This window comes from Pogoniulus pusillus, chromosome 41, assembly GCF_015220805.1.
Source record: "Pogoniulus pusillus isolate bPogPus1 chromosome 41, bPogPus1.pri, whole genome shotgun sequence".
NCBI classification, from domain to species: domain Eukaryota; kingdom Metazoa; phylum Chordata; class Aves; order Piciformes; family Lybiidae; genus Pogoniulus; species Pogoniulus pusillus.
This window is the reverse complement of record NC_087304.1, coordinates 6,295,044-6,317,150: the sequence shown is the minus strand read 5'-3', so window position 1 is coordinate 6,317,150 and position 22,107 is coordinate 6,295,044. Positions and strand designations below refer to the sequence as shown.

Sequence of the window (22,107 nt, the reverse complement as noted above, 5' to 3'; positions counted from 1 at the left end):
AGAGACTCAGATCTCAAGTGCAGATCCTAAAAGCAATCCACCACCACCCCCCTCAGTGCCCAGAACATGCCAGGAAGAGGCAGATCCCTCCCTGGCCTGGTGAAACATTTCTCAGCCACTCCTGCCAGCCCTGTGAAGCAGAAGGGAGGGAAGGGAGCAGCTGTGGGGGATCATTTCTCACTGCTTTGCAGCTCCTGGAGAAGTCCTGTGAAGCAGAGGAGCTGCAGAGCTGAGTGGCACAAGGATTCATTTGTGGTGCTGCTGGTGGCCAGGCAGGATGCTACCATCCACAGGGAGATAAGAGAGTGAGGGTCAAGAACTGAGGGGGGTGGGGAGGAAGAAAAAGGGAATCTGAGCTGATTGATGCTTAATGAACCCATCTGGTTTGCAGCTTCCAAGCCTGAATGTGCCATCAGAAGTCAGCACTTGGCTCTTTTCAAGCTCTGCTAGCAGCAAGGGGAAAATAAGGCTGAGTTAAGCACAGCTGCAGCTTCCCAAGGCTCCCAGCTCACTCCCAACCCATTGCAGGGCACAAATCTTTCCCTTTGCTGCCTCTCTGCCTGGCAAAATCCCCCCCCCTGCCCTGAAAGCAGCTGCCAAGCTGCAGATCCTTGCCCTGCTGCCAGGCAGCCCTGGGTGTGAAGGAGTCTCTGTCTTCCTTGAGCTGTAAGGGCTCCAAGCTGACACTGGCACAGGTTGAGGGTGGTGAGAGCCTGGCACAGGTTTGCTCAGGGAGGTTGTGGAGCACAGAAGCACCCAATGTGATCTTTGATCACATTGGGTGCTTCTGTGCTCCACAACCTCCCTGGAGGTGTTCAGGATGAGTCCCTTGTGGGGACAGGAGGTTGGAACTGGCTGAGCTTTGAGCTCCCTTCCAACCCAACCCATTCTATGTTTCCCAGCACCTCAAACATCCTCCTTGTAGTGAGAGACCCAAAGGGTTTGACAGCCAAAGCTGGGGCAGCAGAGCAGAGCACCCAACAGTTCCCTGCCTCAGCTCCTGGGAGGTCTCTGGCTTCATCCAGAGCGCTCTGGAAGGTGGCAGAGAAGTCCCTTGGGACATGAGGAGAGGCCCAGCAGGTTGATTTGCAGCTGGCACTGCTAAAAGGTGGGAATTGGCTTCCCTCTCTTGCTCCAAACTCTTGCAGCCGTGGCTCTGAGTGAAGAAATGAAGTGTGACACTGGTGGGGAAGGCAGCAGCAGGAATGGTTGCCTTGGCAACAGGGGACAGAGGTAGAATTCTGCATCCACTTCATCACTTCCAAGTGCTGCAGCAGGGTCAGTGAATGAGTTACAAAATGCAGTGCAGGAGCATTAAAGCTTTCAGCAACCAGCCCAGGGCAGAGAGGGGCTGGGGAATAACCTACAGGGAGCAGGTTGCAAACTCTTTGGCTCTTGGCAGCCTTCTCTTCACTGCTTCCCAGCCCCAGGAGTGGAGAACAACAACCACCACGAAGAGAGTAATATTCACAGGGGTGAACTCCCAAGTGTCACTTTTCCTGTCCCCCAGATCCTGCTGGGAAGAGCAGGTCTCATTGGGATGCCAGGGTCAGCTCCTGGCAGCTCCTAACCTCTGCAGCTGACAGGGATTTGACCCAGGGCAGTTTGCAGCTGGTGGGGTTGAGCTGTTGGGATGGAGTGGGGATGAAAAGCCTCTGAAAGCAAAGAGGAGGATTTATCTTCCTCCTGCTGGAGTGCAGGAATGGGAGGTAGAGAGTGGGTTGGGCTGGAAGGGATCTGAAAGATCAGGCAGGGCAGGGACACCTCTCACCAGAGTGCTCAGGGCCTCATCCAAGCTGACCTTGAACATCTCCAGGGAGGTTGTGGAGCACAGAAGCACAGAATGGGATCAAAGATCCCATTCTGTGCTTCTGTGCTCCACAACCTCCCTGGGCAAACCTGTGCCAACCTCTCCCCACCCTCCCTTTGAGCCCTAAAAGACCCCAAAAAGGTCTTCAAGATCATTCAGTGCCAAACCCTCTGCCACAGGCTCCCATCCAACCTGGCCTTGAGCATCTCCACAGATCACATTCTGTGCTCCACAACCTGCCTGGGCAGCCTGTGCCAGCCTCTCCTCACCCTCACCCTGCCCAAGTTCTTGCTCAGCTCCACTCTAACCCTGCTCTGCCTCAGCTCCAAACCATTCCCCCTTGGCCTGGCTCAGACACCCTCAGCAAAAGTCTCTCTGCAGCCTTCCTGCAGGAAGTTTGCTGCCCACACCAAGCTGTGTGCTGCAGCAGCCAGGCTGCAGGGCAGGATCCAGCCAGAGGGAGCTGGGCAGGCTGCAGAGGTGGGCACAAGCCAAGCTCAGGACCAAGGGCAAGGTCCTGCAGCTGGGTCAAGGCAATGCCAAGCACCAATCCAGGCTGGGCAGTGCCATAAAGCCAAGCAGAGCCTGGGCTTCAGCAGGAGCAGTGTGGCCAGCAGGGCCAGGGAGGGGATTCTGCCCCTCTGCTCTGCTGAGACCCCACCTGGAGTCCTGCATCCAGCTCTGGAGCCCCTGGGACAAGAGGGATGTGGAGATGCTGGAGAGTGTCCAGAGCAGGGCCAGGAGGATGCACACAGCAGAGCTGCTGCAGCTCACTGAGCATCCTCCTGGCAGCACAGACTGAAAGAGTTGGGGCTGTGCAGGCTGGAGCAGAGGAGGCTCCCAGGTGACCTTCTTGTGGCCTGCCAGGATCTGAAGGGGGCTACAAAAAAAGCTGGGGAGGGACTTTTGAGTCTGCCAGGGAGTGCCAGGAGTGGGGGGGATGGAGCAAAGCTGGAGGTGAGGAGGTTCTATAGCAGGAGAGTGGTGAGAGCCTGGCAGGGGTTGCCCAGGGAGGTGGTTGAGGCCCCATGGCTGGAGGTGTTTGAGGCCAGGCTGGCTGAGGCTGTGTGCAGCCTGCTCTAGGGTAGGGTGTCCCTGGGCATGGCAAGGGTTGGCACTGCCTGCTCCTTGTGATCCCTTCCAACCCTGCCTGACTCTAGGATTCTCTTGCCCCTGCTGCCCACATTGCTCTGGCTGCAGCCCAGGATTTGGTGGCAGAAATGCAGAGCCCCAAACCCATCACTGCCTCTTACTGTGCCTCTCTCCAAATCCCAGGATTCTAGAAACCAGATCCTTTCTGACTCAAATGCTTCCCAAACCCCTTCCAAGCAGCATCCAAACTGCTTCCTGCTCTCCTTCCCAAGGCTTTGCTCAGCTCTAGAAGCAAAAAAGCCCAAATCCATCCCAGCAATCAGGGTCAGGCTCAGCAGAGGAGCAGAAGCTTCTCTGCTATTTAAAGCAGCCCAGCAGAAAGGCTCCTGGGCTCTCCAGCACAGCCAGGGGGTGGCCAGAGAGAGGCAGAGCCCAGGGCTGGCAGCTCTGCCGGCCCTGATGCAATTATGGGGATGCCACAGCAGGAGGAAGGAGGCAATTAGAGGGGAGCAAAGCCTGGCAGGCAGCACTGGCTAAGCTCACAGCAAACTAACCACAGCCTGAGCCCTGAAACTGCTCCTGCCTTTGCAGGGGGAGGCTTCCTCCAGCTCCTCTCGTCGCCAGGGCCAGGCAGAGAGGGGCAGGCTGTGCCCAGTGGGTGTGCAGGCTGTGCCCAGTGGGGGCCTGGGAGCTTTGGCTCTGCTCTGCAGCCCAGCCATGTGCTGCAGTTCCTCCTGCTCTGCAGCCACAGGCAGGCTCTCGGCAGGGAGCTTCCTGCCGCCGGCCGGGCAGAGCTGATGCAAGCCCTCACTGCCACCTGGGAGGAGCAGAGGAGCAGGCAGAGAGGTGGGCACCTGGGGCAGAGGCTCATGGAGCCACCTACCACTGCCCCAGCCCGAGGGGCAGCCTCTGGGCCCATGGCACTGGGAGCAAACCAAAGCCTTCAGCACTTGCTGCAAACCTACTGCACAGGCTCAGCTCCTGCCAGGTTTGCTGCCCACTGCTCAGCACCAGCTGGGATGGGCACAACCACTTCAGTCTGGGGGAGAGCAGCAGAGGGCAGGGCAGGCAGTGACAGCAGGAGCTGCTGCTTGGAAGCTTAGCTCTGTGTGGAGCTCTCACTGGTGGAACAGAGCCATGGAGTGGTTTGGGTGGGAAGAGGCTAAGGGCATCCAGGCCAACCTTCAGCCCAACCCCACCGTGGGCACCAAACCCTGGCCCCAAGTGCCATGGGCACAGCTTTCTTCAACACCTCCAGGCATGGGCACTCCACCACCACCCTGGGCAGCCTCTGCCCATCCCTGACCACTCTGGCAGCAAAGAAATCGTTCCTCAGCTGCAACCTAACCCTGCCCTGGCACAATCTCAGACCATTTCCTCTCCTATCCCCTGATCCCAGGCAGCAGAGCCCAAACCCCCCCAGCTGCAGCCTCCTCTCAGGGAGCTGCAGAGAGCAATGAGGTCTCCCTCAGCCTCCTCTGCTGCACACTCCTCACCCCCAGCTCCCTCAGCTGCTCCTCCCCAGCCCTGCTCTCCAGACCCTTCTCAAGCCCTGTTGCCCTTCCCTGGACCTGCTCCATCCCCTCAATGTCCTCCTTGGAGCGAGGGACCCAGAAGTGACTCCAGGATTTGAGGTGTGCCCCGTGGGCAGCACCCTGCATGCCCAGAGCTCCAAAGCTCTCTGGGCAAGGCTGCAGGCAGGAGCTGTGCCCAGCAGCTGCAGCCCAGCAGGCAGCTCTGCTGTGTCCCCAGAAGCTCTTCCTACCCAAGCAGCAGATAAAGCTCCTGCAGCCTCCTCAGGATGCTTTTTGTTCTTGTCCTTTCCCCCGCCCAGGAAATCTCTGCTCCAAGGCTGAGTGCTCAAACAAAAACCCCTTCAGAGATAATGAGGCCTTGCCCCCTCCCCCCCCCAGCCCCCCCATCTGGCACTGGTGAGGATAAAGGGGGAGGATATGGAGGAGGGAAGGGTTTGACATGAAAGAGAAAGGGGCAAAACCAATTCCTCTTGTCCTGGAATGCTTCTGCACAGGCTGCCCCCACATGGAGCCACTCCCCAGGGCTGCTGCTGTCACCAGGCTGGCCAAAAACACTCAGCTAAGGCAGCCCTCAGCAGGCCCAGCTCAGGAACCCTGCTTAAAGGGAGTCCTGCTCTGCTGCTGACACAGAGGGCTTGGAAGGGACCTCCAGAGATCAGCCAGTCCAACCCCACCCCTGCCACAGCAGGGCCACAGGAAGGCATCCAGAGGGCCCTGGGGGTGGTGGGAGAGAGGAGCTGCAGAGGAGGCAGCAGTGCCCAGGTGGGCAGCAGAGCCAATGGCATCCTGGGCTGGCTCAGGAGCAGTGTGGGCAGCAGGACAAGGGAGGTTCTTGTGCCCCTGTGCTCAGCACTGCTCAGGCCACCCCTGCAGTGCTGTGTCCAGCTCTGGGCTCCTCCATTCAAGAGAGATGCTGAGGTGCTGGAAGGTGTTTGGAGAAGGGCAGCAAGGCTGGGGAGGGGCCTGGAGCACAGCCCTGTGAGGAGAGGCTGAGGGAGCTGGGGGGGTGCAGCCTGCAGCAGAGGAGGCTCAGGGCAGAGCTCATTGCTGCCTGCAGCTGCCTGCAGGGAGGCTGTGGCCAGGTGGGCTTGGGCTCTGCTGCCAGGCAGCCAGGGACAGAAGGAAGGGACCCAGGCTCAAGCTGTGCCAGGGCAGGGTCAGGCTGGATGCTAGGAGGAGGTTCCTGGCAGAGAGAGTGATTGGCATTGGAATGGGCTGCCCAAGGAGGTGGTGCAGTGCCCATGGCTGGAGGTGTTGAGGCCAAGCCTGGCTGGGCACTGAGTGCCATGGGCTGGTGACTGGGCAGGGCTGGGCTGTTTTAGCTTGGAGCTCTCTGCCAGCCTGCCTGACTCCATGGCTCCATGTGTCAGCTGTCAGGAGGAGGAATGGGTTGAGAGCACTGCACAGGCACACTGGCATCAGGAGCAGAAAGGGCAGGAGAGGAAGCAGCTGAGGACTCACCTGTGCTGCCTGATCTGCTGTATTGAGAACCTCTTGGCTGGGTCATACTCAAGCATCCCTGCAAAGGAGAAGTCCAGGTGTGAGCAAACTGCTCCCAGGCAGGCTGAGGGGAGCAAGCAGCAAACTCCACACCTTCCCCCCCACCCCTTTTACCCTCCCTCAATTGTGGTATGGGCAGCTTGGGGAGCCTGCACCAGCTCCCTGGGGGCCTCCACCTCCGGGAGTGCCAGGGTAAGGGACAATGGCTTTGATGTGGAAGAAGGGAGAGTGAGAGCAGAGAGGAGGCAGAAACTGTTTGGAGTGAGGGGTGGGGAGAGCTTGGCACAGGCTTGCCCAGGGAGGTTGTGGATCTTTGATCCCATTCTGTGCTCCACAACCTCCCTGGAGGTGTTCAGGACCAGGCAGGATGAGGCCCTGAGCACTCTGTGCTGATCTGAGCTGTGCCCTGCCCAAGTCCCTTCCATCCCAACCCATCCTGTGAGCCCCCTCTAGAAATGCTCCCCCACTGGCACACATCTTTGGAGCCTGCAACACAGATCCCAGACCAGCACTGGTCCTTCTCCCATCCCTCACTGAAGACTCTAAATAAAGCTTCATCCCTGATTAGGGAGACAAACAGAGGAGCAGCAGCAGCCCAACTAATCCATGGGAACACAGAGCCCTGTGAGCCTCTTTGCAAGCCAAAGGCCACAGAAGCTTTAAGTCCTCTAAACTGCTCCTGCTGGAAAGAGGAGCAGAGAAAAAAGGGGCAAAAAAAACCACCCCAACAACCCCAAGCTGGAGAGGTTGAAGAGAGACAAACCCAGGGTGGGAAGCAGCCAGCAGAGGAGCAAGAGAGCCACAAAGTGTCTTCTGGTGCCTGCCTCCCCACCCCACTGCTGTGGTCACCACAGCATGCAGAGCCCAGGAGGAAACAAACACTTTGCAGCAGCCTCAGCTCAGCAAGGCAGAACAAAAGCTTCAGGAGGCTTGGAGGAGAGACAGAGAGGCCAAAGAGGCTGAGCTGGAGGGCTCTGTGCTGCCAGCAGGAAGGCATCAGGGAGCCACTGCTGAGGTCTAGCCACAGGTCCTGGCTTCAGCCTCGACCTGCTGCAGAAGGAGCAAGAAGCTGAGCAGGAAACGCAGCTGGAGGAGAAGCAGGAACTGGAAAGTGTTGAGGTTTTGTCACCATAGCTACACAGTGTCACCAGCACAGGGCTCAGCTCCCTCCTCCTGCAGCTGGCACAGGTTGAGGGTGGTGAGAGCCTGGCAGAGGTTGCCCAGGGAGGTGTTCAGCACCAGGCTGGATGAGGCCTTGAGTGACCTGTTCCAGTGGGAGCTGTCCCTGCCTGTGGCAGGAAGGTTGGAACTGGCTGAGCTTTGAGCTCCCTTCCAACCTAACCCATTCTGTGATTCTATCTCAGGTCCATTCTGTCCTCCAGCTGCTGGAAAAATGTGTGTGGGGGCCAAGCAAGGAGAAGATCAGGAGGTTGTGGGGCAGCTGTCAGTGCCTAACAGGTGCCTGACAAGAGGAGGGGTGGAGGGAGGACGATTAAAGGAGCCCTTTGTGCTTCCCACCACCCTGGAAGCAAGGACTAAGTGGGCAGGCACAGACATCTCTCCCCAGCACAAGCTCTGCTGCTTACCAACTGCATCTCTGCTGCCCAAACACAAAGACAAAAGAGTGGCCAGGAGGAAGGAGCCAGCTCAGGCTGTGAGAGATGGACAGAGGCCATCAGGCAGGAGGCTGCTCTCTTCCCAAGGGAAAACAGGGAATTTGGGCTGCAGGTCTCAGAGAGGAGGTGGAAAGGGAGCTGAAAAGGGAGTTCTGCTCACAGGAGGCAGAGGCAAAAACATCCTCAGGCCAGCAGCAGAGGAACAACTGTTTGCTTTCCCCGGGGGGCACCACTAAGTGCAGCTGAGAGGCTTCTACCAGCCTCAAATGGGTCCTGCTGGGTGCTTAGGAGGCTGCAGGCCAGGCTGGAAGGAGGGAGCAGGGAATTTACTGCACTTGGGCAATTCCCAAGCTCACAAAACCAGCTGTGCTCTGAGCCAGCATCCAGAGCTCCACCAGCAGCTGCAGCTCAGGGCATGGCTCCCTGGGGCAGGGCAGGGAGGGCAGGCAGGGGCTGGCAGTGCTGAGCTGCCAGAGGGGAGCTGCTGGGTCCCTGGGGCAGGGCAGGGAGAGCAGGCAGGGGCTGGCAGTGATCAAAGTGATCAAAGATCCCATTCTGTGCTCCTGTGCTCCACAGCCTCCCTGGAGGTGTTCAGGACCAGGCTGGATGAGGCCTTGAGTGACCTGCTCTAGCAGCTGAGCTTTGAGCTCCTTCCACCCTAAGCCGTTCTGTGATTCTCTAACGGGCACAGGGCCAGAGGAGCTCAAAGAGTCTCCCAGCAGAGAGAAGGCAGTGGGAGGGATCTGTCCCCCCCCCCGCGGCAGCAGGGTGCTGCAGGGAGCCTGGTCGGTGGCGGCAGCAGCAGCAGCAGAGGCAGAGCTTGGCCAGACAGCACCACCTGCTGCCACCTGGCACCCAGTGAGGCCACCGGCGGCAGCTGCAGGGGACCCGCTCCAGCCTGGCAGCAGCTGGCAGCCAAAGGGCAGCCAGAGGCAAAGCTGCAGCCAGGGAACGCTTTGGGCTGGCCACAGACTGCAGCAGCAGTGGGACCAGGCAGAGGACACAGCACAGGCCCCTCCTCGTGTGGACAGCAGAGCTGGGGACAGGAGGGGAATCAGAGACTGGCAGGGGCTGGAAGGGACCTTTGGTGATCGAGTCCAACCCACCCCAACCCCAGCCGGGCCAGGAGGAGGGGAGGGCCAGGAGAGCATCACTGCTCTGTCTCCCTGCCAGTGGAGCAGCAGGAGCTCTGCTTAGGGTCTCCCAGAGGCTGGAATCACTTCCCCATCTGCTGCCATACCACCAAGCTGGCTGCTCCAGACAGCCCAAGTGCTGCCCTGCCCCAAGCAGACACTGTTCAACCTCAAACTGTGGCTCTAAGTGGCAGGAAGAAGTAAAAACAACCCAATGAAAGCCACAACTCTCTCCCCTGGCAGCCAGAAAAGTGCCACTGCTGCTTCCAGCACAGCCCAGCTGTGAGAAGTGGGCACCAGAAAGTCTGCTCCAACAGCTCTAAATCTGAGGGGAAGAGAAGCAGACAAATGGGACAAGAGCAGAGGGTGGTGAGGAGGGAGAGGAGGAGCTGAGCACTCAGAATTCCACATTAGAGAGAACTTAGGCAAGGAATTTAATGGAGGTTTCTCATCTGCAAAGCCTGAATCGATGCTGGGAGGTCAATCTGAGCTCTCACCTCGTGTGGTTTGTGTCTCTGGGTCTAAAAGCTTCTCAGAAGAGCAGGAGCATAATGTGAGAAGGGAGAGAGTGGAGAGGAGGAAGAAATGGTTGAGAGGGAGGGTGGGGAGAGGCTGGCAAAGGTTGCCCAGGGAGGTTGTGGAGCACAGAAGCACAATGGATCAAAGATCCCATTCTGTGCTTCTGTGCTCCACAACCTCCCTGGAGGTGTTCAAGGCCAGGCTGGATGAGGCTTTGGGCAGCCTGGGGCTGGTGGGAGCTGTCCCTGCCCCATGGCAGGGAGGTTGGCACTGGCTGATGTCTAAGCTCCCTTCCAACCCAACCCATTCTATGAATCTCTAAGAACCAATTTCAAGCTCAAAGCCCTGCAGGGTTTGGTGCAGCTCAGGCAAGCAGCAGAATCAGAGACCTCCCAAAGCTTCCCAAGGCTCCTAAGCACAACCTCCCTTCCTACCAGCACCCTCTGGCCTCACAGAACACTTGCAGGAGCAGCTCTCCACAGCAAGCTGAGCATTGGCAGCATCTGCACATGGCACTCTTGGAATTACAGCATGGTAGGGGTTGGAAGTGACCTCTGGAGATAGAGTCCAAACCCCCCCCCAGCAGAGCAGCATCACCCAGGGCAGGGCACACAGAACACATCCAGATGGGGCTTGGAAGGCTCCAGAAGAGACTCCACAACCTCTCTGGGCAGCCTGCTGCAGGCCTCCAGCACCCTCACACCAAAGGAGCTTCTCCTCCTGTTGAGAGGGAACTTTTTGTGCTCCACCTGGCAGCCAGAGAAGCCTGGGCCCAGCCTCCTGCCACTCACCCTTCCACTACTGACCAGCATGGATGAGATCTCCTCCAGCTTGTACTTGCTGCTGCTTCTCCTACCACTGGGCACCACCAAGCAGAGCCTGGCACCTACCTCTTGCCACCCACCCCTTAGATACTTAGAGGCATTCCTGAAGTCCCCTCTCAGCCTTCTCTCCAGACTAACCAGCCCGAGACTCAGTCCTCCTTCACAGCAGAGGTATTCCAGACCCTTCATCATCCTCATCACCCCTCAGACTGCTCCTTCTCCCAAGCTTCTCCTCCTGTTGAGGCTCCCAGGCTCCAGTTTGTGTCCATTGTTCCCTCTCCTATCACTGGGCACCACCAAACAGAGCCTGGCACCTTCTTGCCACCCACCCCTCAGCTCTTTATAGCCACTGCTCAGATGCCCTCTCAGCCTTCTCCTCTCCACACTACTCAGCCCCAAGTCTCTCAGCCTTCCTCCCCAGCAGAGATGTTCCAGACCCTTCACTACCTTTGCAGCCTCTGTTGGACTCTCCCCAGCAGTTCCCTGTCCCTCTCCAACTGGGCAGCCCCAAGCTGGGCACAGCATTCCAGGTGTGCCCTCAGTAGGGCAGAGCAGAGGCAGGGAAGACCCTCCCCAGCCCTGCTGGCCACACTTTCCTTGGTGCCCCCTGAGGCTGCCACTGTCCCTCCTGGCCACAGGGGCTGCCTGCTGGGTGCCAGCTCTGCTGCTGGGCACTCACCGCGCAGCAGGTCGGAGAGCGGCGGCCCACAGTCCTCGGGGATGCTGTAGTCTCCCTTGCCAATGTTCTCAAACAGCTTGTAGATGTTGTCCCCCTCGAAGGGGTACAGCCCCGTGGTGATGTTGTACCTGTGGGGGCAGCAGGAGAAGCTGTGTAAGGGGGAGAAGCACAAAGAGTCACAGAATTGGCAGGGACCCCCCCCCCAGGGACTGGATGACCTCTGGAGGTCCTTCCCAAGCCAGCCCATTCTGGCATCTCCAACTGCAACCCCAGCCCTGGCATCTGTGTCTGTCCCACAGCTATGGCAGCTGGAATCATACAACTGACAGGGTTGGAAGGGGATCCCTAAAGCCTGGATGACCTCTGGAGGTCTCTTCCAACCTAATCCAGCTCATTCTGGCATCTCCAACTGGAGCCCCAGCTCTGGCATCTGTGTCTGTCCCATAGCTGTGTCAGTTGGAGAAGGTCAGAATCATACAACTGTCAGGGCTGGAAGGGACCCCCCAAGGACTGGATGACCTCTGGGGGTCCCCTTCAAGCCAGCCCATTCTGTGATCTCCAGTCAGAGCCCCAGCACTGGCATTTGTGTCTGTCCCATAGCTGTGCCAGCTGGAGAAGGTTAGACTGGGGATCCCTAAGGACCATCCAGTTCCAACTCCTCTGCCATGGGCAAGGACACCTCACACTGGATCAGGTTGCCCAGAGCCACATCCAGCCCCATCCAGGGTGGAGGAGTTCTTGGGTGACTGCAGGTGTCCCAGAGGAGGGAAGCAACCCCTGCTCCCTGGATGATGTCTGGAATGCTGCTTGGAACTCAGCAGCTCCACCTGAGCCAAAGCCACCCAAGGGACACCTCCCTGGCAGCCTGGCAGGGAGGGAGCAAACCTCAAAGGAAACACCTGAGGCATTTGTGGGTTTGCTGAGTGCAGAAGCTGTGCAGCTCAGCTGCTGAGGGAGGGCTGGCAGAGAGGCCCTCACCCAGACTAAAGCCTGCTCCTCCCAACCCAACTGCTTTGGGCAGCACCAAACCACCCCAAGAAGGAACCAACACCCCCTGAGCAGCGACGGCAGCAGCCGGAGCCATCCGGGGGCTGCTTCTGCCCTTGGCAGCTGCTGGGTGGCTGCTCCCCAGGCACTCACAGTGTGACCCCTGCAGACCAGATGTCCACTTTGAAGCCTGAGAAGGTGTCCAGGCCGTTGGCAATCTCTGGGGGCTGGAATGCTGGCGACCCCTGGCTGGTCCTGCAGGTGTCGTCCTCCGCGAAGGGATGCAAGGCCTGCGGCAGAGGGGACCTGATCAGCTCCGCAGCTCTCCGCAGGCAAAGCTCTGCTGGAGAAGTTTCACCCCCCCAGGACAAAAATGGCCTCAAGCTGAGGCTGGGGAGGCTCAGATTGGACATTAGGAAAAGGTTTTTCAGGGAGAGGGTGGTGAGGGACTGGAGTGAGCCGCCCAGGGAGGTGCCAGCCCCAGCCCCAGAGGTGGGTCAGGGTGGTTTGGCTGCGGTGCTTGGGGAGGTGGCTGCAGGCAGGGCTCTAGGTTGGACTTGGTGATCCAGAGGGATCCAACCTGGATGTTCCTGTGATTCTGTGGGAAGGGGCAACTCTGCTGCCAGCCACCTGCTCACCCACCAGGTGGTGCCACCAAGCACAGCAGCTGTGTGCCAACAGCGACAGCAACAGCTCCAGCCTAGCCAGGAGGGTTTGGTGGCCACGGGGGTGAGGGTTGGTGTTGGACCTGATGAGCTTAGAGGTCTGCTCCAACCAAACTGATTCTCTGCCCCTAGTCTCAGGTGTTAGGATGAGAAGAAATGGCCTGAAGTTGTGTCAGGGGAGGGTTAGGTTTCAGGGCACACTTCAAATCCTGGGGTTGATTTTGGGTCCCTCAGTCCAAGGACACTGTGAGGCTGCAGCAGGCCCAGAAAGGGCAACAGAGCTGGGGAGGAGCAGCTGAGGGAGCTGAGATGGCTCAGTCTGGAGAAGAGGCTGAGGGGAGACCTCTTTGCTCTCTACAGCTCCCTGAGAGGAGGCTGCAGTGAGGTGGGGGTTGGGCTCTTGTCTCTTGTGGCAGGACAAGAGGAAATGGCCTCAAGCTGCACCAGGGCAGGGCTGAGTTGGAGCTGAAGAAAAACTTCTTTGCTGCAAGAGTGGTCAGGGATGGGCAGAGGCAGGGAGGAGGTGGAGTGCCCATGGCTGGAGGTGTGCAAGAAAGGTGTGGCCATGGCACCCGGGGCCAGGGTTTGGTGCCCATGGTGGGGTTGGGTTGCTGCAGGGACTGGATCTCAGAGGGCTCTGCCAACCTCAGTGACTCTGAGGCTGAGGCTTGTGCCTCTCACCACCATCTCACCACCCTCTGGGCTTTGCCCAAGGTTGATGTTTTCCTCTAGCATGGAATCAGAACCAAGCAGGTTGGAAGAGACCTCCAGGCTCATCCAGCCCAACCTATCCCCCAGCCCTGCCCACCCAACCAGGCCATGGCACTCAGGGCTGGAAGGTATCACAGGGCTCAGCCAGTGCCAAACCCCTGCCACAGGCAGGGACACCTCACACCAGGTCAGGCTCTGCAGAGCCTCAGCCAGCCTGGCCTCAAACACCTCCAGGGATGAGGCTTCCTCCACCTCCCTGGGCAGCCCCTGCCAGGCTCTTACCACCCTCATGCTGGAGAACTTCTTCCCCACATCCAGGCTGACTCTGCCCATTCCCAGCTCTGTTCCACTCCCCCCAGCCCTATCACCACCTGACAGCCTAAAAAGTCCCTCCCCAGCTCTCCTGCATCCCCCTTCAGACTCTGCAAGGCCACATTAAGCCTCTTCCCAGATGTTTCTATGCCTGCTGGTACCAACTCAAGTGTTTAACCAACAGCACTCAGAGTCCCTCTGGAGCACAGACTCGACCAGGAGCCCAAAATGCACCACAAATGCTCCACGTGGCAGCAGGAAGCTGACCCAAACCCAGCACCTCCTGCCTGTCTCCCCCCTGCTCTCCTCACCTACCTCTGCCACCCCTAAATCCGAGATTTTCAGTGTCCCATTGGTTGTCAGCAGCAGGTTCCCAGGTTTTATATCCTTGTGGACAATCCCTTGGCTGTGCAGATATTCCAGGCCATCTATAAGCTGACAGAAATACCTGCAGGAAGAGTTGAGAGGGAAAAGAAAGGGTCAGGGATAGCACTGCCACCACAGGACAGGGCACTTGTGAGGACACAGAGGCTGAGGCAGCCTCAGCAGGGCTGCAGCTGGCACCCAGCTGAGTGGTGCAGCTGATGAGGCTGGAGGGCAGGAGGGCAGCAGCCAGAGGGAGCTGCAGAGGTGCTGAGGAGAACTCCTGGGGGGCAGCAAGGCACAGGGCAAGGTCCTGCAGCTGGGTCAGGGCAGCCCTCGGTGCCAAGCCAGGCTGGGGGGGAGGAGGTGGAGAGCAGCCCTGCAGAGAAGGACCTGGGGGTGCTGGTGGGGCAGAAGCTGGGCAGGAGCCAGCCATGGGCACTGGCAGCACAGGAGGCCAAGGGCAGCCTGGGCTGGAGCCAAAGCAGTGTGGGCAGGGATGGAGAGAGAGGATCCTGCCCCTCTGCTCTGCCCTGGGGACAGCTCAGCTGCAGGGCTGGGGCCCAACAGAAGGACCTGGAGCTGCTGGAGAGGGGCCAGAGGAGGCCACCAAGATGCTGAGAGGGCTGCAGAAGCTCTGCTGTGGGCACAGGCTGGCAGAGTTGGGGCTGTGCAGCCTGGAGAAGGCTCCAGGGAGAGCTCAGAGGTGCATTTAAATATCTGCAAGCTGGGGAGGGACTGCCCAGGAGGGGCTGTGAGGACAGGCTGAGGGCAGTGGTTTGGAGCTGGAGCAGGGCAGGGTTAGGTTGGGCACCAAGAGGAAGTGCTGCACAGGTAGGGTGGGCAGAGACTGGCACAGGCTGCCCTGGGCTCTGGTTGAGGCCATCCCTGGAGACATCCAAGACCAGACTGAGTGTGGCTCTGTGCAGCCTTCTCTGGTTGGAGCTGTCCCTGCTGCCTGCAGGGGGTTGGCCAAGCTGCCCTTGGAGGGTCCCTTCCAACCTGATGCAGTCTGTGAAGCTGTGCATGCAAGTTTATCCCATAATACCCACCTGAGGTGCCTGCTGCAGCTGTCTGTAAGCTCAGAGGGCTTTGGTCCAGCCCAGAAGCAAACTGAACAGGCTGCAGGTGCCCCCAGCCCTGCCCAGGTTTGCTGCTCTCAGCCACCTCTGCCTGCAGGGTGAAAAGGGCTCCAGCTTCTGCCTGCTCACCAAGCAAGCTAACAGATCCTGCTGGACCCTGCCAAGCCCTAACCCACCCAAAGCCTTCTCCTCTCTCTCATCTCTCTCCTGGCACTGAACCCTGTGTCCTGCCTCCCTTTAGGTAGGGCAAGCCTTAAGGCACTCCTCCATCACCTCCACCCTCGCTGAGGGCAGAGCTGCAGGAGCAGGGCAGGAAGGGACAGCAGCCACAGGAGGGTCAGCAGGAGGATGAGCTCCTTCCCAGGCTCCAAGGGCTTTCCCTGCCACAGCTTCTTCAGCTTTCCACCTTTCCCCACGGATGGAAGCACAGCAGCAGCTCTGCTTGTCCAGGCACAGGGCAGGATGTGCTGCTCGACTCCAGAGAGCAGAGCACAGCCCAAGGAACCAAACCACTCACCCATGGGCCTGGAAGACAGGAAACCTCTTCTCTGGGACACTGTCCAGCATCTCCTGCATCCCACACACGCAGTACTCCATCACCATATACGTGCAGGCCGAGTCAAGGAAGCTGCAGGGCTCAATGTCCCGAGGCAGAGCCTGGCCGAGGGCTGCAGCCTCCCTGCAGTGCCGCTGGGAGCTGCAGAGAGGCAGTGCTGGGAGCCACGCGGTGGAGAGGCAGAGCCCAGCCTGAGCTGCACCTCCCAAGCAGCCACCAGCTCACAGGAGGAGGCACAGAACTCACCAGAGGGCTCTGCTGCTTGCTGCCCAGCTGCCAGGCCATGCTCAGACCCGAGCCAGGGTGAGAACTCCTGGGGAGTGAAGGGGCAGAGCTCAGCAGAGCGACAGAAATGGGACAGGAGCTGCCCTGAGGTGCCTGGGGAAGGGCAGGAGAGCTGCAGGCTCTCAGGGACTGGGCAGAGGGCACCAATCTGGGAGCAGCTCTTGATGTGTTAGAGAGCAGGAGAGCCCTGCAGAGGGACCTGAGCAGGCTGGGCCTGTTCCCCACCTCCTGACCCCCAGAGCCTGTCCCCCCCTCCTGAGGGTGAGCAGAGCCTGAGGCAGCTGGGGCTGTGCAGCTCGGAGAGGAGAAGGCTCCAAGGAGACCTTCTTGTGGCCTTGCAGTGTCTGAAGAGGGATGCAGGAAAGCTGGGGAGGGACTTTTTAGGCTGTCAGGTGGTGATAGGGCTGGGGGGAGTGGAACAAAGCTGGGAATGGGCAGAGTCAGCCTGGAGGTGAGGAAGAAGTTCTCCAGTGTGAGGGTGGTGAGAGCCTGGCAGGGGCTGCCCAGGGAGGTGGTGGAAGCCTCATCCCTGGAGGTGTCTGAGGCCAGGCTGGCTGAGGCTGTGCACAGCCTGACCTGGTGTGAGGTGTCCCTGTCTGTGGTTTGGGACTGGCTGATCCTTGTGGTCCCTTCCAGCCCTGACTGAATCTGTCACTCCGAGCAGCTCCTGCAGCCCCTCTGTGAGCTGTCATCTCCTGCTACCGACACAGGAGGTCTCTCTCGGGCTCCTTTTCCCAGCACTTGAGCTGCTCAGCTCCTGCCAGCAGCCACTGCCTGAAGTGCAGTCCCCGCGGGCCTGGGCAGGCTGCAGAACAGGAGTGTGAAGCTGCCCTGCCTCTGGTGGCAGCGTTGGGGCTAATGAAAGCACCCAACTCAGTGAGGCAACTTCTGAAGGGCTGCAGCTGGAAAGCAGTGATGAGAAACCAGCTGCAAAACTTATGTCATGGACTAAGTGCTGGGGAGGGACCAGAGGAGGCCATGAGGATGATCAGAGGCTGAAGAAGCTTCCCTACGGGGACAGGCTGAGGGAGCTGAGGCTGTTCAGCATGGAGGAGACTCCAGGGAGAACTTAGAGCAACCTTCCAGTACCTGAAGAGGCTTTAGGGAAGCTGGGGAGGGACTTTTTGACAAGGGTTGGGAGTGCCAAGATGAGGGACAAAGGCTTGGAGAGGGGAGAAGGAGAGTAGAGAGGAGGACGAAATTGCTGAGGGGGAGGGTGGGGAGAGCTTGGCACAGGCTTGCCCAGGGAGGTTGTGGATCTTTGATCCCATTCTGTGCTCCACAACCTCCCTGGAGCTGCTCAGGACCAGGTTGGATGAGGCCCTGAGCACCCTGTTCTAGCAGGACCTGTCCCTACCTACGGCAGAGGGGTTGAGATTCGATGCCCTTCGGACGTCTCTCTCAACTCAACCCATTCCACCACTCTCTGGGGTGTGCTCATCAGCAGGGAAAGCCAATTCTAAGCTGTCTTAGAAGCCCCTGGAGCAGAGACCAAGAGGGGGCAGGGGAGCAAAGGATATATCTTCTGCTTCTCCTCGTTGTACAGGACATCCACCAACTGGATCACGTTCTTGTGCCGGAGGCGCCGCAGGAGCTGAATTTCCCTGCGGGGAGAGAAGAGGCAAAGAGCTGAGCAGTGATGTTCAGCAGCTTCAGTTCCCCACTGGGCCATGGAAGTCGTGGGTTTGCTGAGCAGGTTCACCTTTAAAACACCTCCAAATGTATCAGTCACAGAATGAGAGGAGTCAGAAAGGACCTCCGGAGATCAGCCAGTCCAAGCCTCCCTGCTGCCAGAGCAGCATCACCCAGGGCAGGGCACACAGAACACATCCAGGTGGGGCTGGAAGGTTCCAGCAAAGGAGACTCCACAACCTCTCTGGGCAGTCTGCTCCAGGCCTCCAGCACCCTCACACCGAAGGAGTTTCTCCTTCTATTGAGGTGGAACCTGCTGGGTGCCAGCTCATATTCAGTGCTCCTTGTCACTGGGCATCCCCAAAGTGCCTGGCACCTTCCTGCCACCCACCCCTCGGGTATTTATAGCCATTGACCAGGTCCCATCCCAGCTCAGAGCCCCAGGAGCTCTCTGCCAGCCTGCCTGGCTCTCTGCCTGTGGAGAATCACTGCCAGCAGGATGGCACCAGGCTGCCTCCAGTGACAGCACCAGGAGCAACAGGCACAAACTTGAGCATCACAACTCCATGTGAGGAGGAACTTCTGTAACTGGAGGGGGCTGCAGCCCTGCAGCAGGCTGCCCAGGGAGGTGCTGAGCTCTCCCTCTCTGCAGCCACTGGAAACCCTCCTGGCTGTGCCCTGTGTGACCCTGGACTCATCTCCAGAGGTCACTTCCACTCTGTGATCCTCCACTGCAGCAGTGAGCAAGGAAACCTCTGCATGGTCCCTTCCCTGTCCTCTGCAGCTGCTTTCATCTCTCTGCCCTGGGCTTTCACACTGTGCCCAAACCACATTTTAGCATCCTCTGCATTGAACTCAGGCTGTGAAGTCCCCCTGGGTGCTGGCTGGGACGAGGAGGAGCAGCAGGAGGATCAGGCCAGTCAGGTCAGGGTGGTTCTGGTGCTGTCTGAAGCGCAGGAACTGCTCTTGGCTGTGCTCTCTGCTGCTGGCCTGGTGCTCAGCTCCCCTCTCACCACCTGCAAGCAGCCTGCTCCCGTTTCAGCACTCTGGACTCCTGGAAGCAGCACTGTAAGGAATTCAGAGCACAGCTCTGGGAGAGCCTCTGCCCAAACCCATGACACAGGAGCTCGAAGCCTGTGCAATTAGCCAACCTCTGCTAACGAGCACAAAGGCTTGGGGATGCCTCAGGACTGATTAACCACTCAGGAGCTGCCTCCTCCTGGAGGCTCAGGAGAAGGAGGAATCCAAGCAGGGCTTGAAGAAGCTTTCCAAGAGTCCCTGAGCAATTCCTTAGCAAAGTCCAGGGCAGGATTCTCCCTGGCAGATTTCCTCCTCTAGGATATTAGAGGCTTAGGGACTGGAGCTCGAAGTTCTTCTCCAGCCTAAACCATTCTGTTCTTTGATCACTTCTCCCTCTGGGAGAAAGTCTTGGATTTATTCTCATGAGGCAAAACTTCTTCCCAGTAAAGGTTCTCAGGCTGCCCAGGGAGGTGGAGGAGTCATCACCCCTGGGGGGGCTCCAAAGACCTCGTGGATGTGGTGCTGAGGGAGGTGGGCAGGTGGCAGCAGTTGGATTGGGAGCTCAGGGCAAGAGGTTGGACTGGAAGATCTGGGACAGGTTAGCCTGGAGAAGGCTCTGGTGGGGGAGGGACACACTTCAGAGCTGCTGAAGGGATCCTGCAGGAGGCCTGCAGAAAGATTTTGCATGAGGGGGTCTAGAGACAGACCCTGGGGGTTGGGAGCTGAGGAAGAGGTTCTGCAGGGTGAGGGTGGGGAGAGGCTGGCACAGGTCACAGATCCCATTCTGTGCTTCTGTGCTCCACAACCTCCCTGGGCAAACCTGTGCCAGCCTCTCCTCACCCTCTATGATCCCATTCTGTGCTTCACAGCCTCTCTGGAGGTGTTCAAGAGCAGGCTGGAGGAGGCCTTGAGCAGCCAGGTCTAGCTGAGAGCTGTCCCTGCCCCATGACAGGGAGGGCTTGGAGTAGATAAGCTCTCAGCTCCCTTCCAACCTGAGCACTTCCATGATTCTATGATCCATAAGGAGAGCCTGGTTGGATGTGCTGTGGTGGATACAGTTCAGCTTAGGGGAGGCAAGAGAAGGCTCTGGGGAGACATTAGGGCAGCTTGAAGGGGCTGCAGGTGAGCTGGGGAGGGACTTAGGGCAAGGGTTGGGAGTGCCAGGAGGAGGAGAATGGCTTTGAGCTGGGAGAGGGGAGAGGGAGAGGAGGAAGAAATGGGTGAGAGGGAGAGTGGGGAGAGGCTGGCACAGGTTGCTCAGGGAGGTTGTGGAGCACAGAAGCACAGAATGGGATCTAAGATCCCATTCTGTGCTTCTGTGCTCCACAACCTCCCTGGAGGTACTGAGGACCAGGCTGGACAAGGGCTTGAGCAGCCCAATCTAGGAAGCAGCAGGGCTGTGGATTAAATGACCCCAAAAAGGTCTCTACCAACCTCCAGCAGTTGTAGGATTCATCAGGTGTGGTTTAAAACCTCAATTTCAGCAGCTGAGCAGAGCCCCAGAGCCAGGCCAGGCCAAGCTGAGGGTACTGCACTGGCAGCAGACACTGCAAAGCTCTGTGGCCACTCTAATTATAGCAATGAGCTGGAGGGGATTAAATTAGCATCCAAAGTGCAGGCAGCATTAGGGCAGCTCTGAGAAGTTCTGCATAATGAAAAGAGACAGAGCTGAGTGCTCAGACCCAGCTGGGAAAGGGACAGAGATGTCTTGAACAAGGCAGCTCTGCTGGGAAGCTAACTATGGGTTGGGATATTTGGGCCCCAGCCCAAATCTTGTTCCCTGCAGCTCTGTCTCTGGAGCACAGACACTGAATTTCTCTTCACCTTTGGCAGCCTGAGAGGCATTTTATAGGCACAGAATCAAAGAGCTTGGGTTGGGACAGCAGAGAGCAGGGACAGCTTAACCAGCCCCAGGGTGCTCAAGGACAAGGCCAGGCTGGATGAGAAGACCTCATTCTGTGCTCCACAACCTCCCTGGGCAACCTGTGCCAGCCTCTCCCCACCCTCCCTCTCAGTTTCTTCCTCCTCTCCACTCTCCCAGCTCTAAGCCATTCTCCCTCCTCCTGGCACTCCCAACCCGTGGTGAAATTCAGGGATCTACTGGATTGAGTCCAGTGGAGGCTCTGAGGATGATGAAGGGACTGGAACATCTCTGCTGAGAGCCCTGGAGCTGGTCAGTGTGGAGAAGGCTGAGAGGGGATCTGAGCAATGGCTACAAAGACCTGAGGGGTGGGTGGCATCCACTGCCCCCCTGGGCAAACCTGTGCCAGTTTCTCCTCACTTTCCCCCTCAGCAATTTCTTTCTCCTCTCCAAGGAGCCCAAGGCCTCAGCCAGGCTGGTCCTGAACACCTCCAGGGAGGTTGTGAAGCAAAGATCCCATTCTGTGCTCCACAACCTCCTTGAGCAAACCTGTGCCAGCCTCTCCCCAGCCTCCCTCCCAGTTTCTTCCTCCTCTCCCCACTCCCTCTCCCCTCTCCCAGCTCAAAGCCATTCTCCTCCTCCTGGCAATCCCAACCCTTGCCCCAAGTCCCTCTCCAGCCTTCAGGCACTGCAAGGCTGCTCTGAGCTCTCCCTGCAGCCTTCTCCTCTCCAGCCTGCACAGCTCCAACTCTCTCAGCCTGTCCTATCAGGATTATTTCCCTCCCCCTCTCCTCCCCTGCTCCAAGAAGGACTCTGTGAACCCATCTGAAATGCCAGAGCAGTGCAGCCACCTCTGGGGCAGAGGCCAAGCAGCCAATTTCCCAGAGGGGAGAGGATTCCTATTTTTAGCTGCTCTTACATTCTGCAGCCACCAAGGCTTAGGGACAGGCAGGCCACAGGCACTTCTCCTGGCCTCTGGCTTTGCAAACACCAAGCAAGCAAAGCTCAGGTGCTCAACTCCTCAGGAGGTGGCAAAATGTGGGAGGTTTTACACTGTTAAGCACAAAAACAGCTCACAGCAGCTCTGCTGTGCCAGGCTACAGGAGCTGAGGCTCTGCAGCCTGGAGAAGGCTTCAAGGACACCCTGGAGTGGCCTTGCAGGACCTGAACTGGGCTACAGGAGGGCTGAGGAAGGATTATTGATGGAGAAGGCTTCAAGGAGACCTTGGAGTGGCCTTGCAGGACCTGAAGTGGGCTACAGGAAGGCTGGGGAGGGACTACTGATAAGGCCTTGGAATGAGAGGAGGAAGAGGGGAGATTGAAAGTGGATGTAGGGAAGAAGTTCTTTGCAGTGGGGGTGGTGAGAGCCTGGCACAGGTTGCCCAGGGAGGTTGTGGATCTATGATCCCATTCTGTGCTTCTGTGCTCCACAGCCTCCCTGGGCAGCCTGTTCCAGACACTCCTCACCCTGCAGAACTCCTTCCTCAGCTCCCAACCATTCCCCCAGGGCCTGTCTCTGGACCCCCTCATTGAAAGTCTCTCTGCAGCCTTCAGGCACTGGCAGGCAGCTCTAAGGTGCTCCTGGATCATCAGCTCCAACCATCAACCTTCTCTCCCAAGCCCTCCACCAACCCCTACCAGCAAGCAGCACCTCTGGACCCCCTCCAGGGATGGTGACTCAGCCTGCAGCTTCCTCCAGCAGAACCCTGCACGTTTTGAGGTGCACACCTCTTGATGTGCAGGTCCAAAGTGCCTGAGCAGAAGCACAGCTGAGACCTCTGAGGAGTTTTAACGAGCACATCCTGCAATCTGAGCCATCACTGAGCCTGGTTAAGTACAGCAGAGGCCACTGGGGATATGCAGAGGGGAGGCCCAAGCACTTAATTAAAACCTGAGGCTATTAGCAGACACTTTCATTAACCCTG

The 22,107-nt window shown here is 58.5% G+C and overlaps 1 protein-coding gene across 2 annotated transcripts in view; it reads right to left on the bottom strand.

Moving 5' to 3' along the window:
- Nucleotides 1-22,107, bottom strand: part of STK11 (serine/threonine kinase 11) — a 37,936-nt gene that overhangs the window by 9,853 nt on the left and 5,976 nt on the right. For both annotated transcript variants that reach the window (XM_064174957.1, XM_064174956.1), the window contains exons 2-7: nucleotides 17,190-17,273; nucleotides 15,346-15,435; nucleotides 13,699-13,831; nucleotides 11,849-11,985; nucleotides 10,709-10,836; nucleotides 5,899-5,956 (exon numbers count right to left, since the gene is read on the bottom strand). In XM_064174957.1, coding sequence (XP_064031027.1) covers nucleotides 5,899-5,956; nucleotides 10,709-10,836; nucleotides 11,849-11,985; nucleotides 13,699-13,831; nucleotides 15,346-15,435; nucleotides 17,190-17,273 — 630 coding nt within the window. The remainder of the gene's footprint in view (nucleotides 1-5,898; nucleotides 5,957-10,708; nucleotides 10,837-11,848; nucleotides 11,986-13,698; nucleotides 13,832-15,345; nucleotides 15,436-17,189; nucleotides 17,274-22,107) is intronic.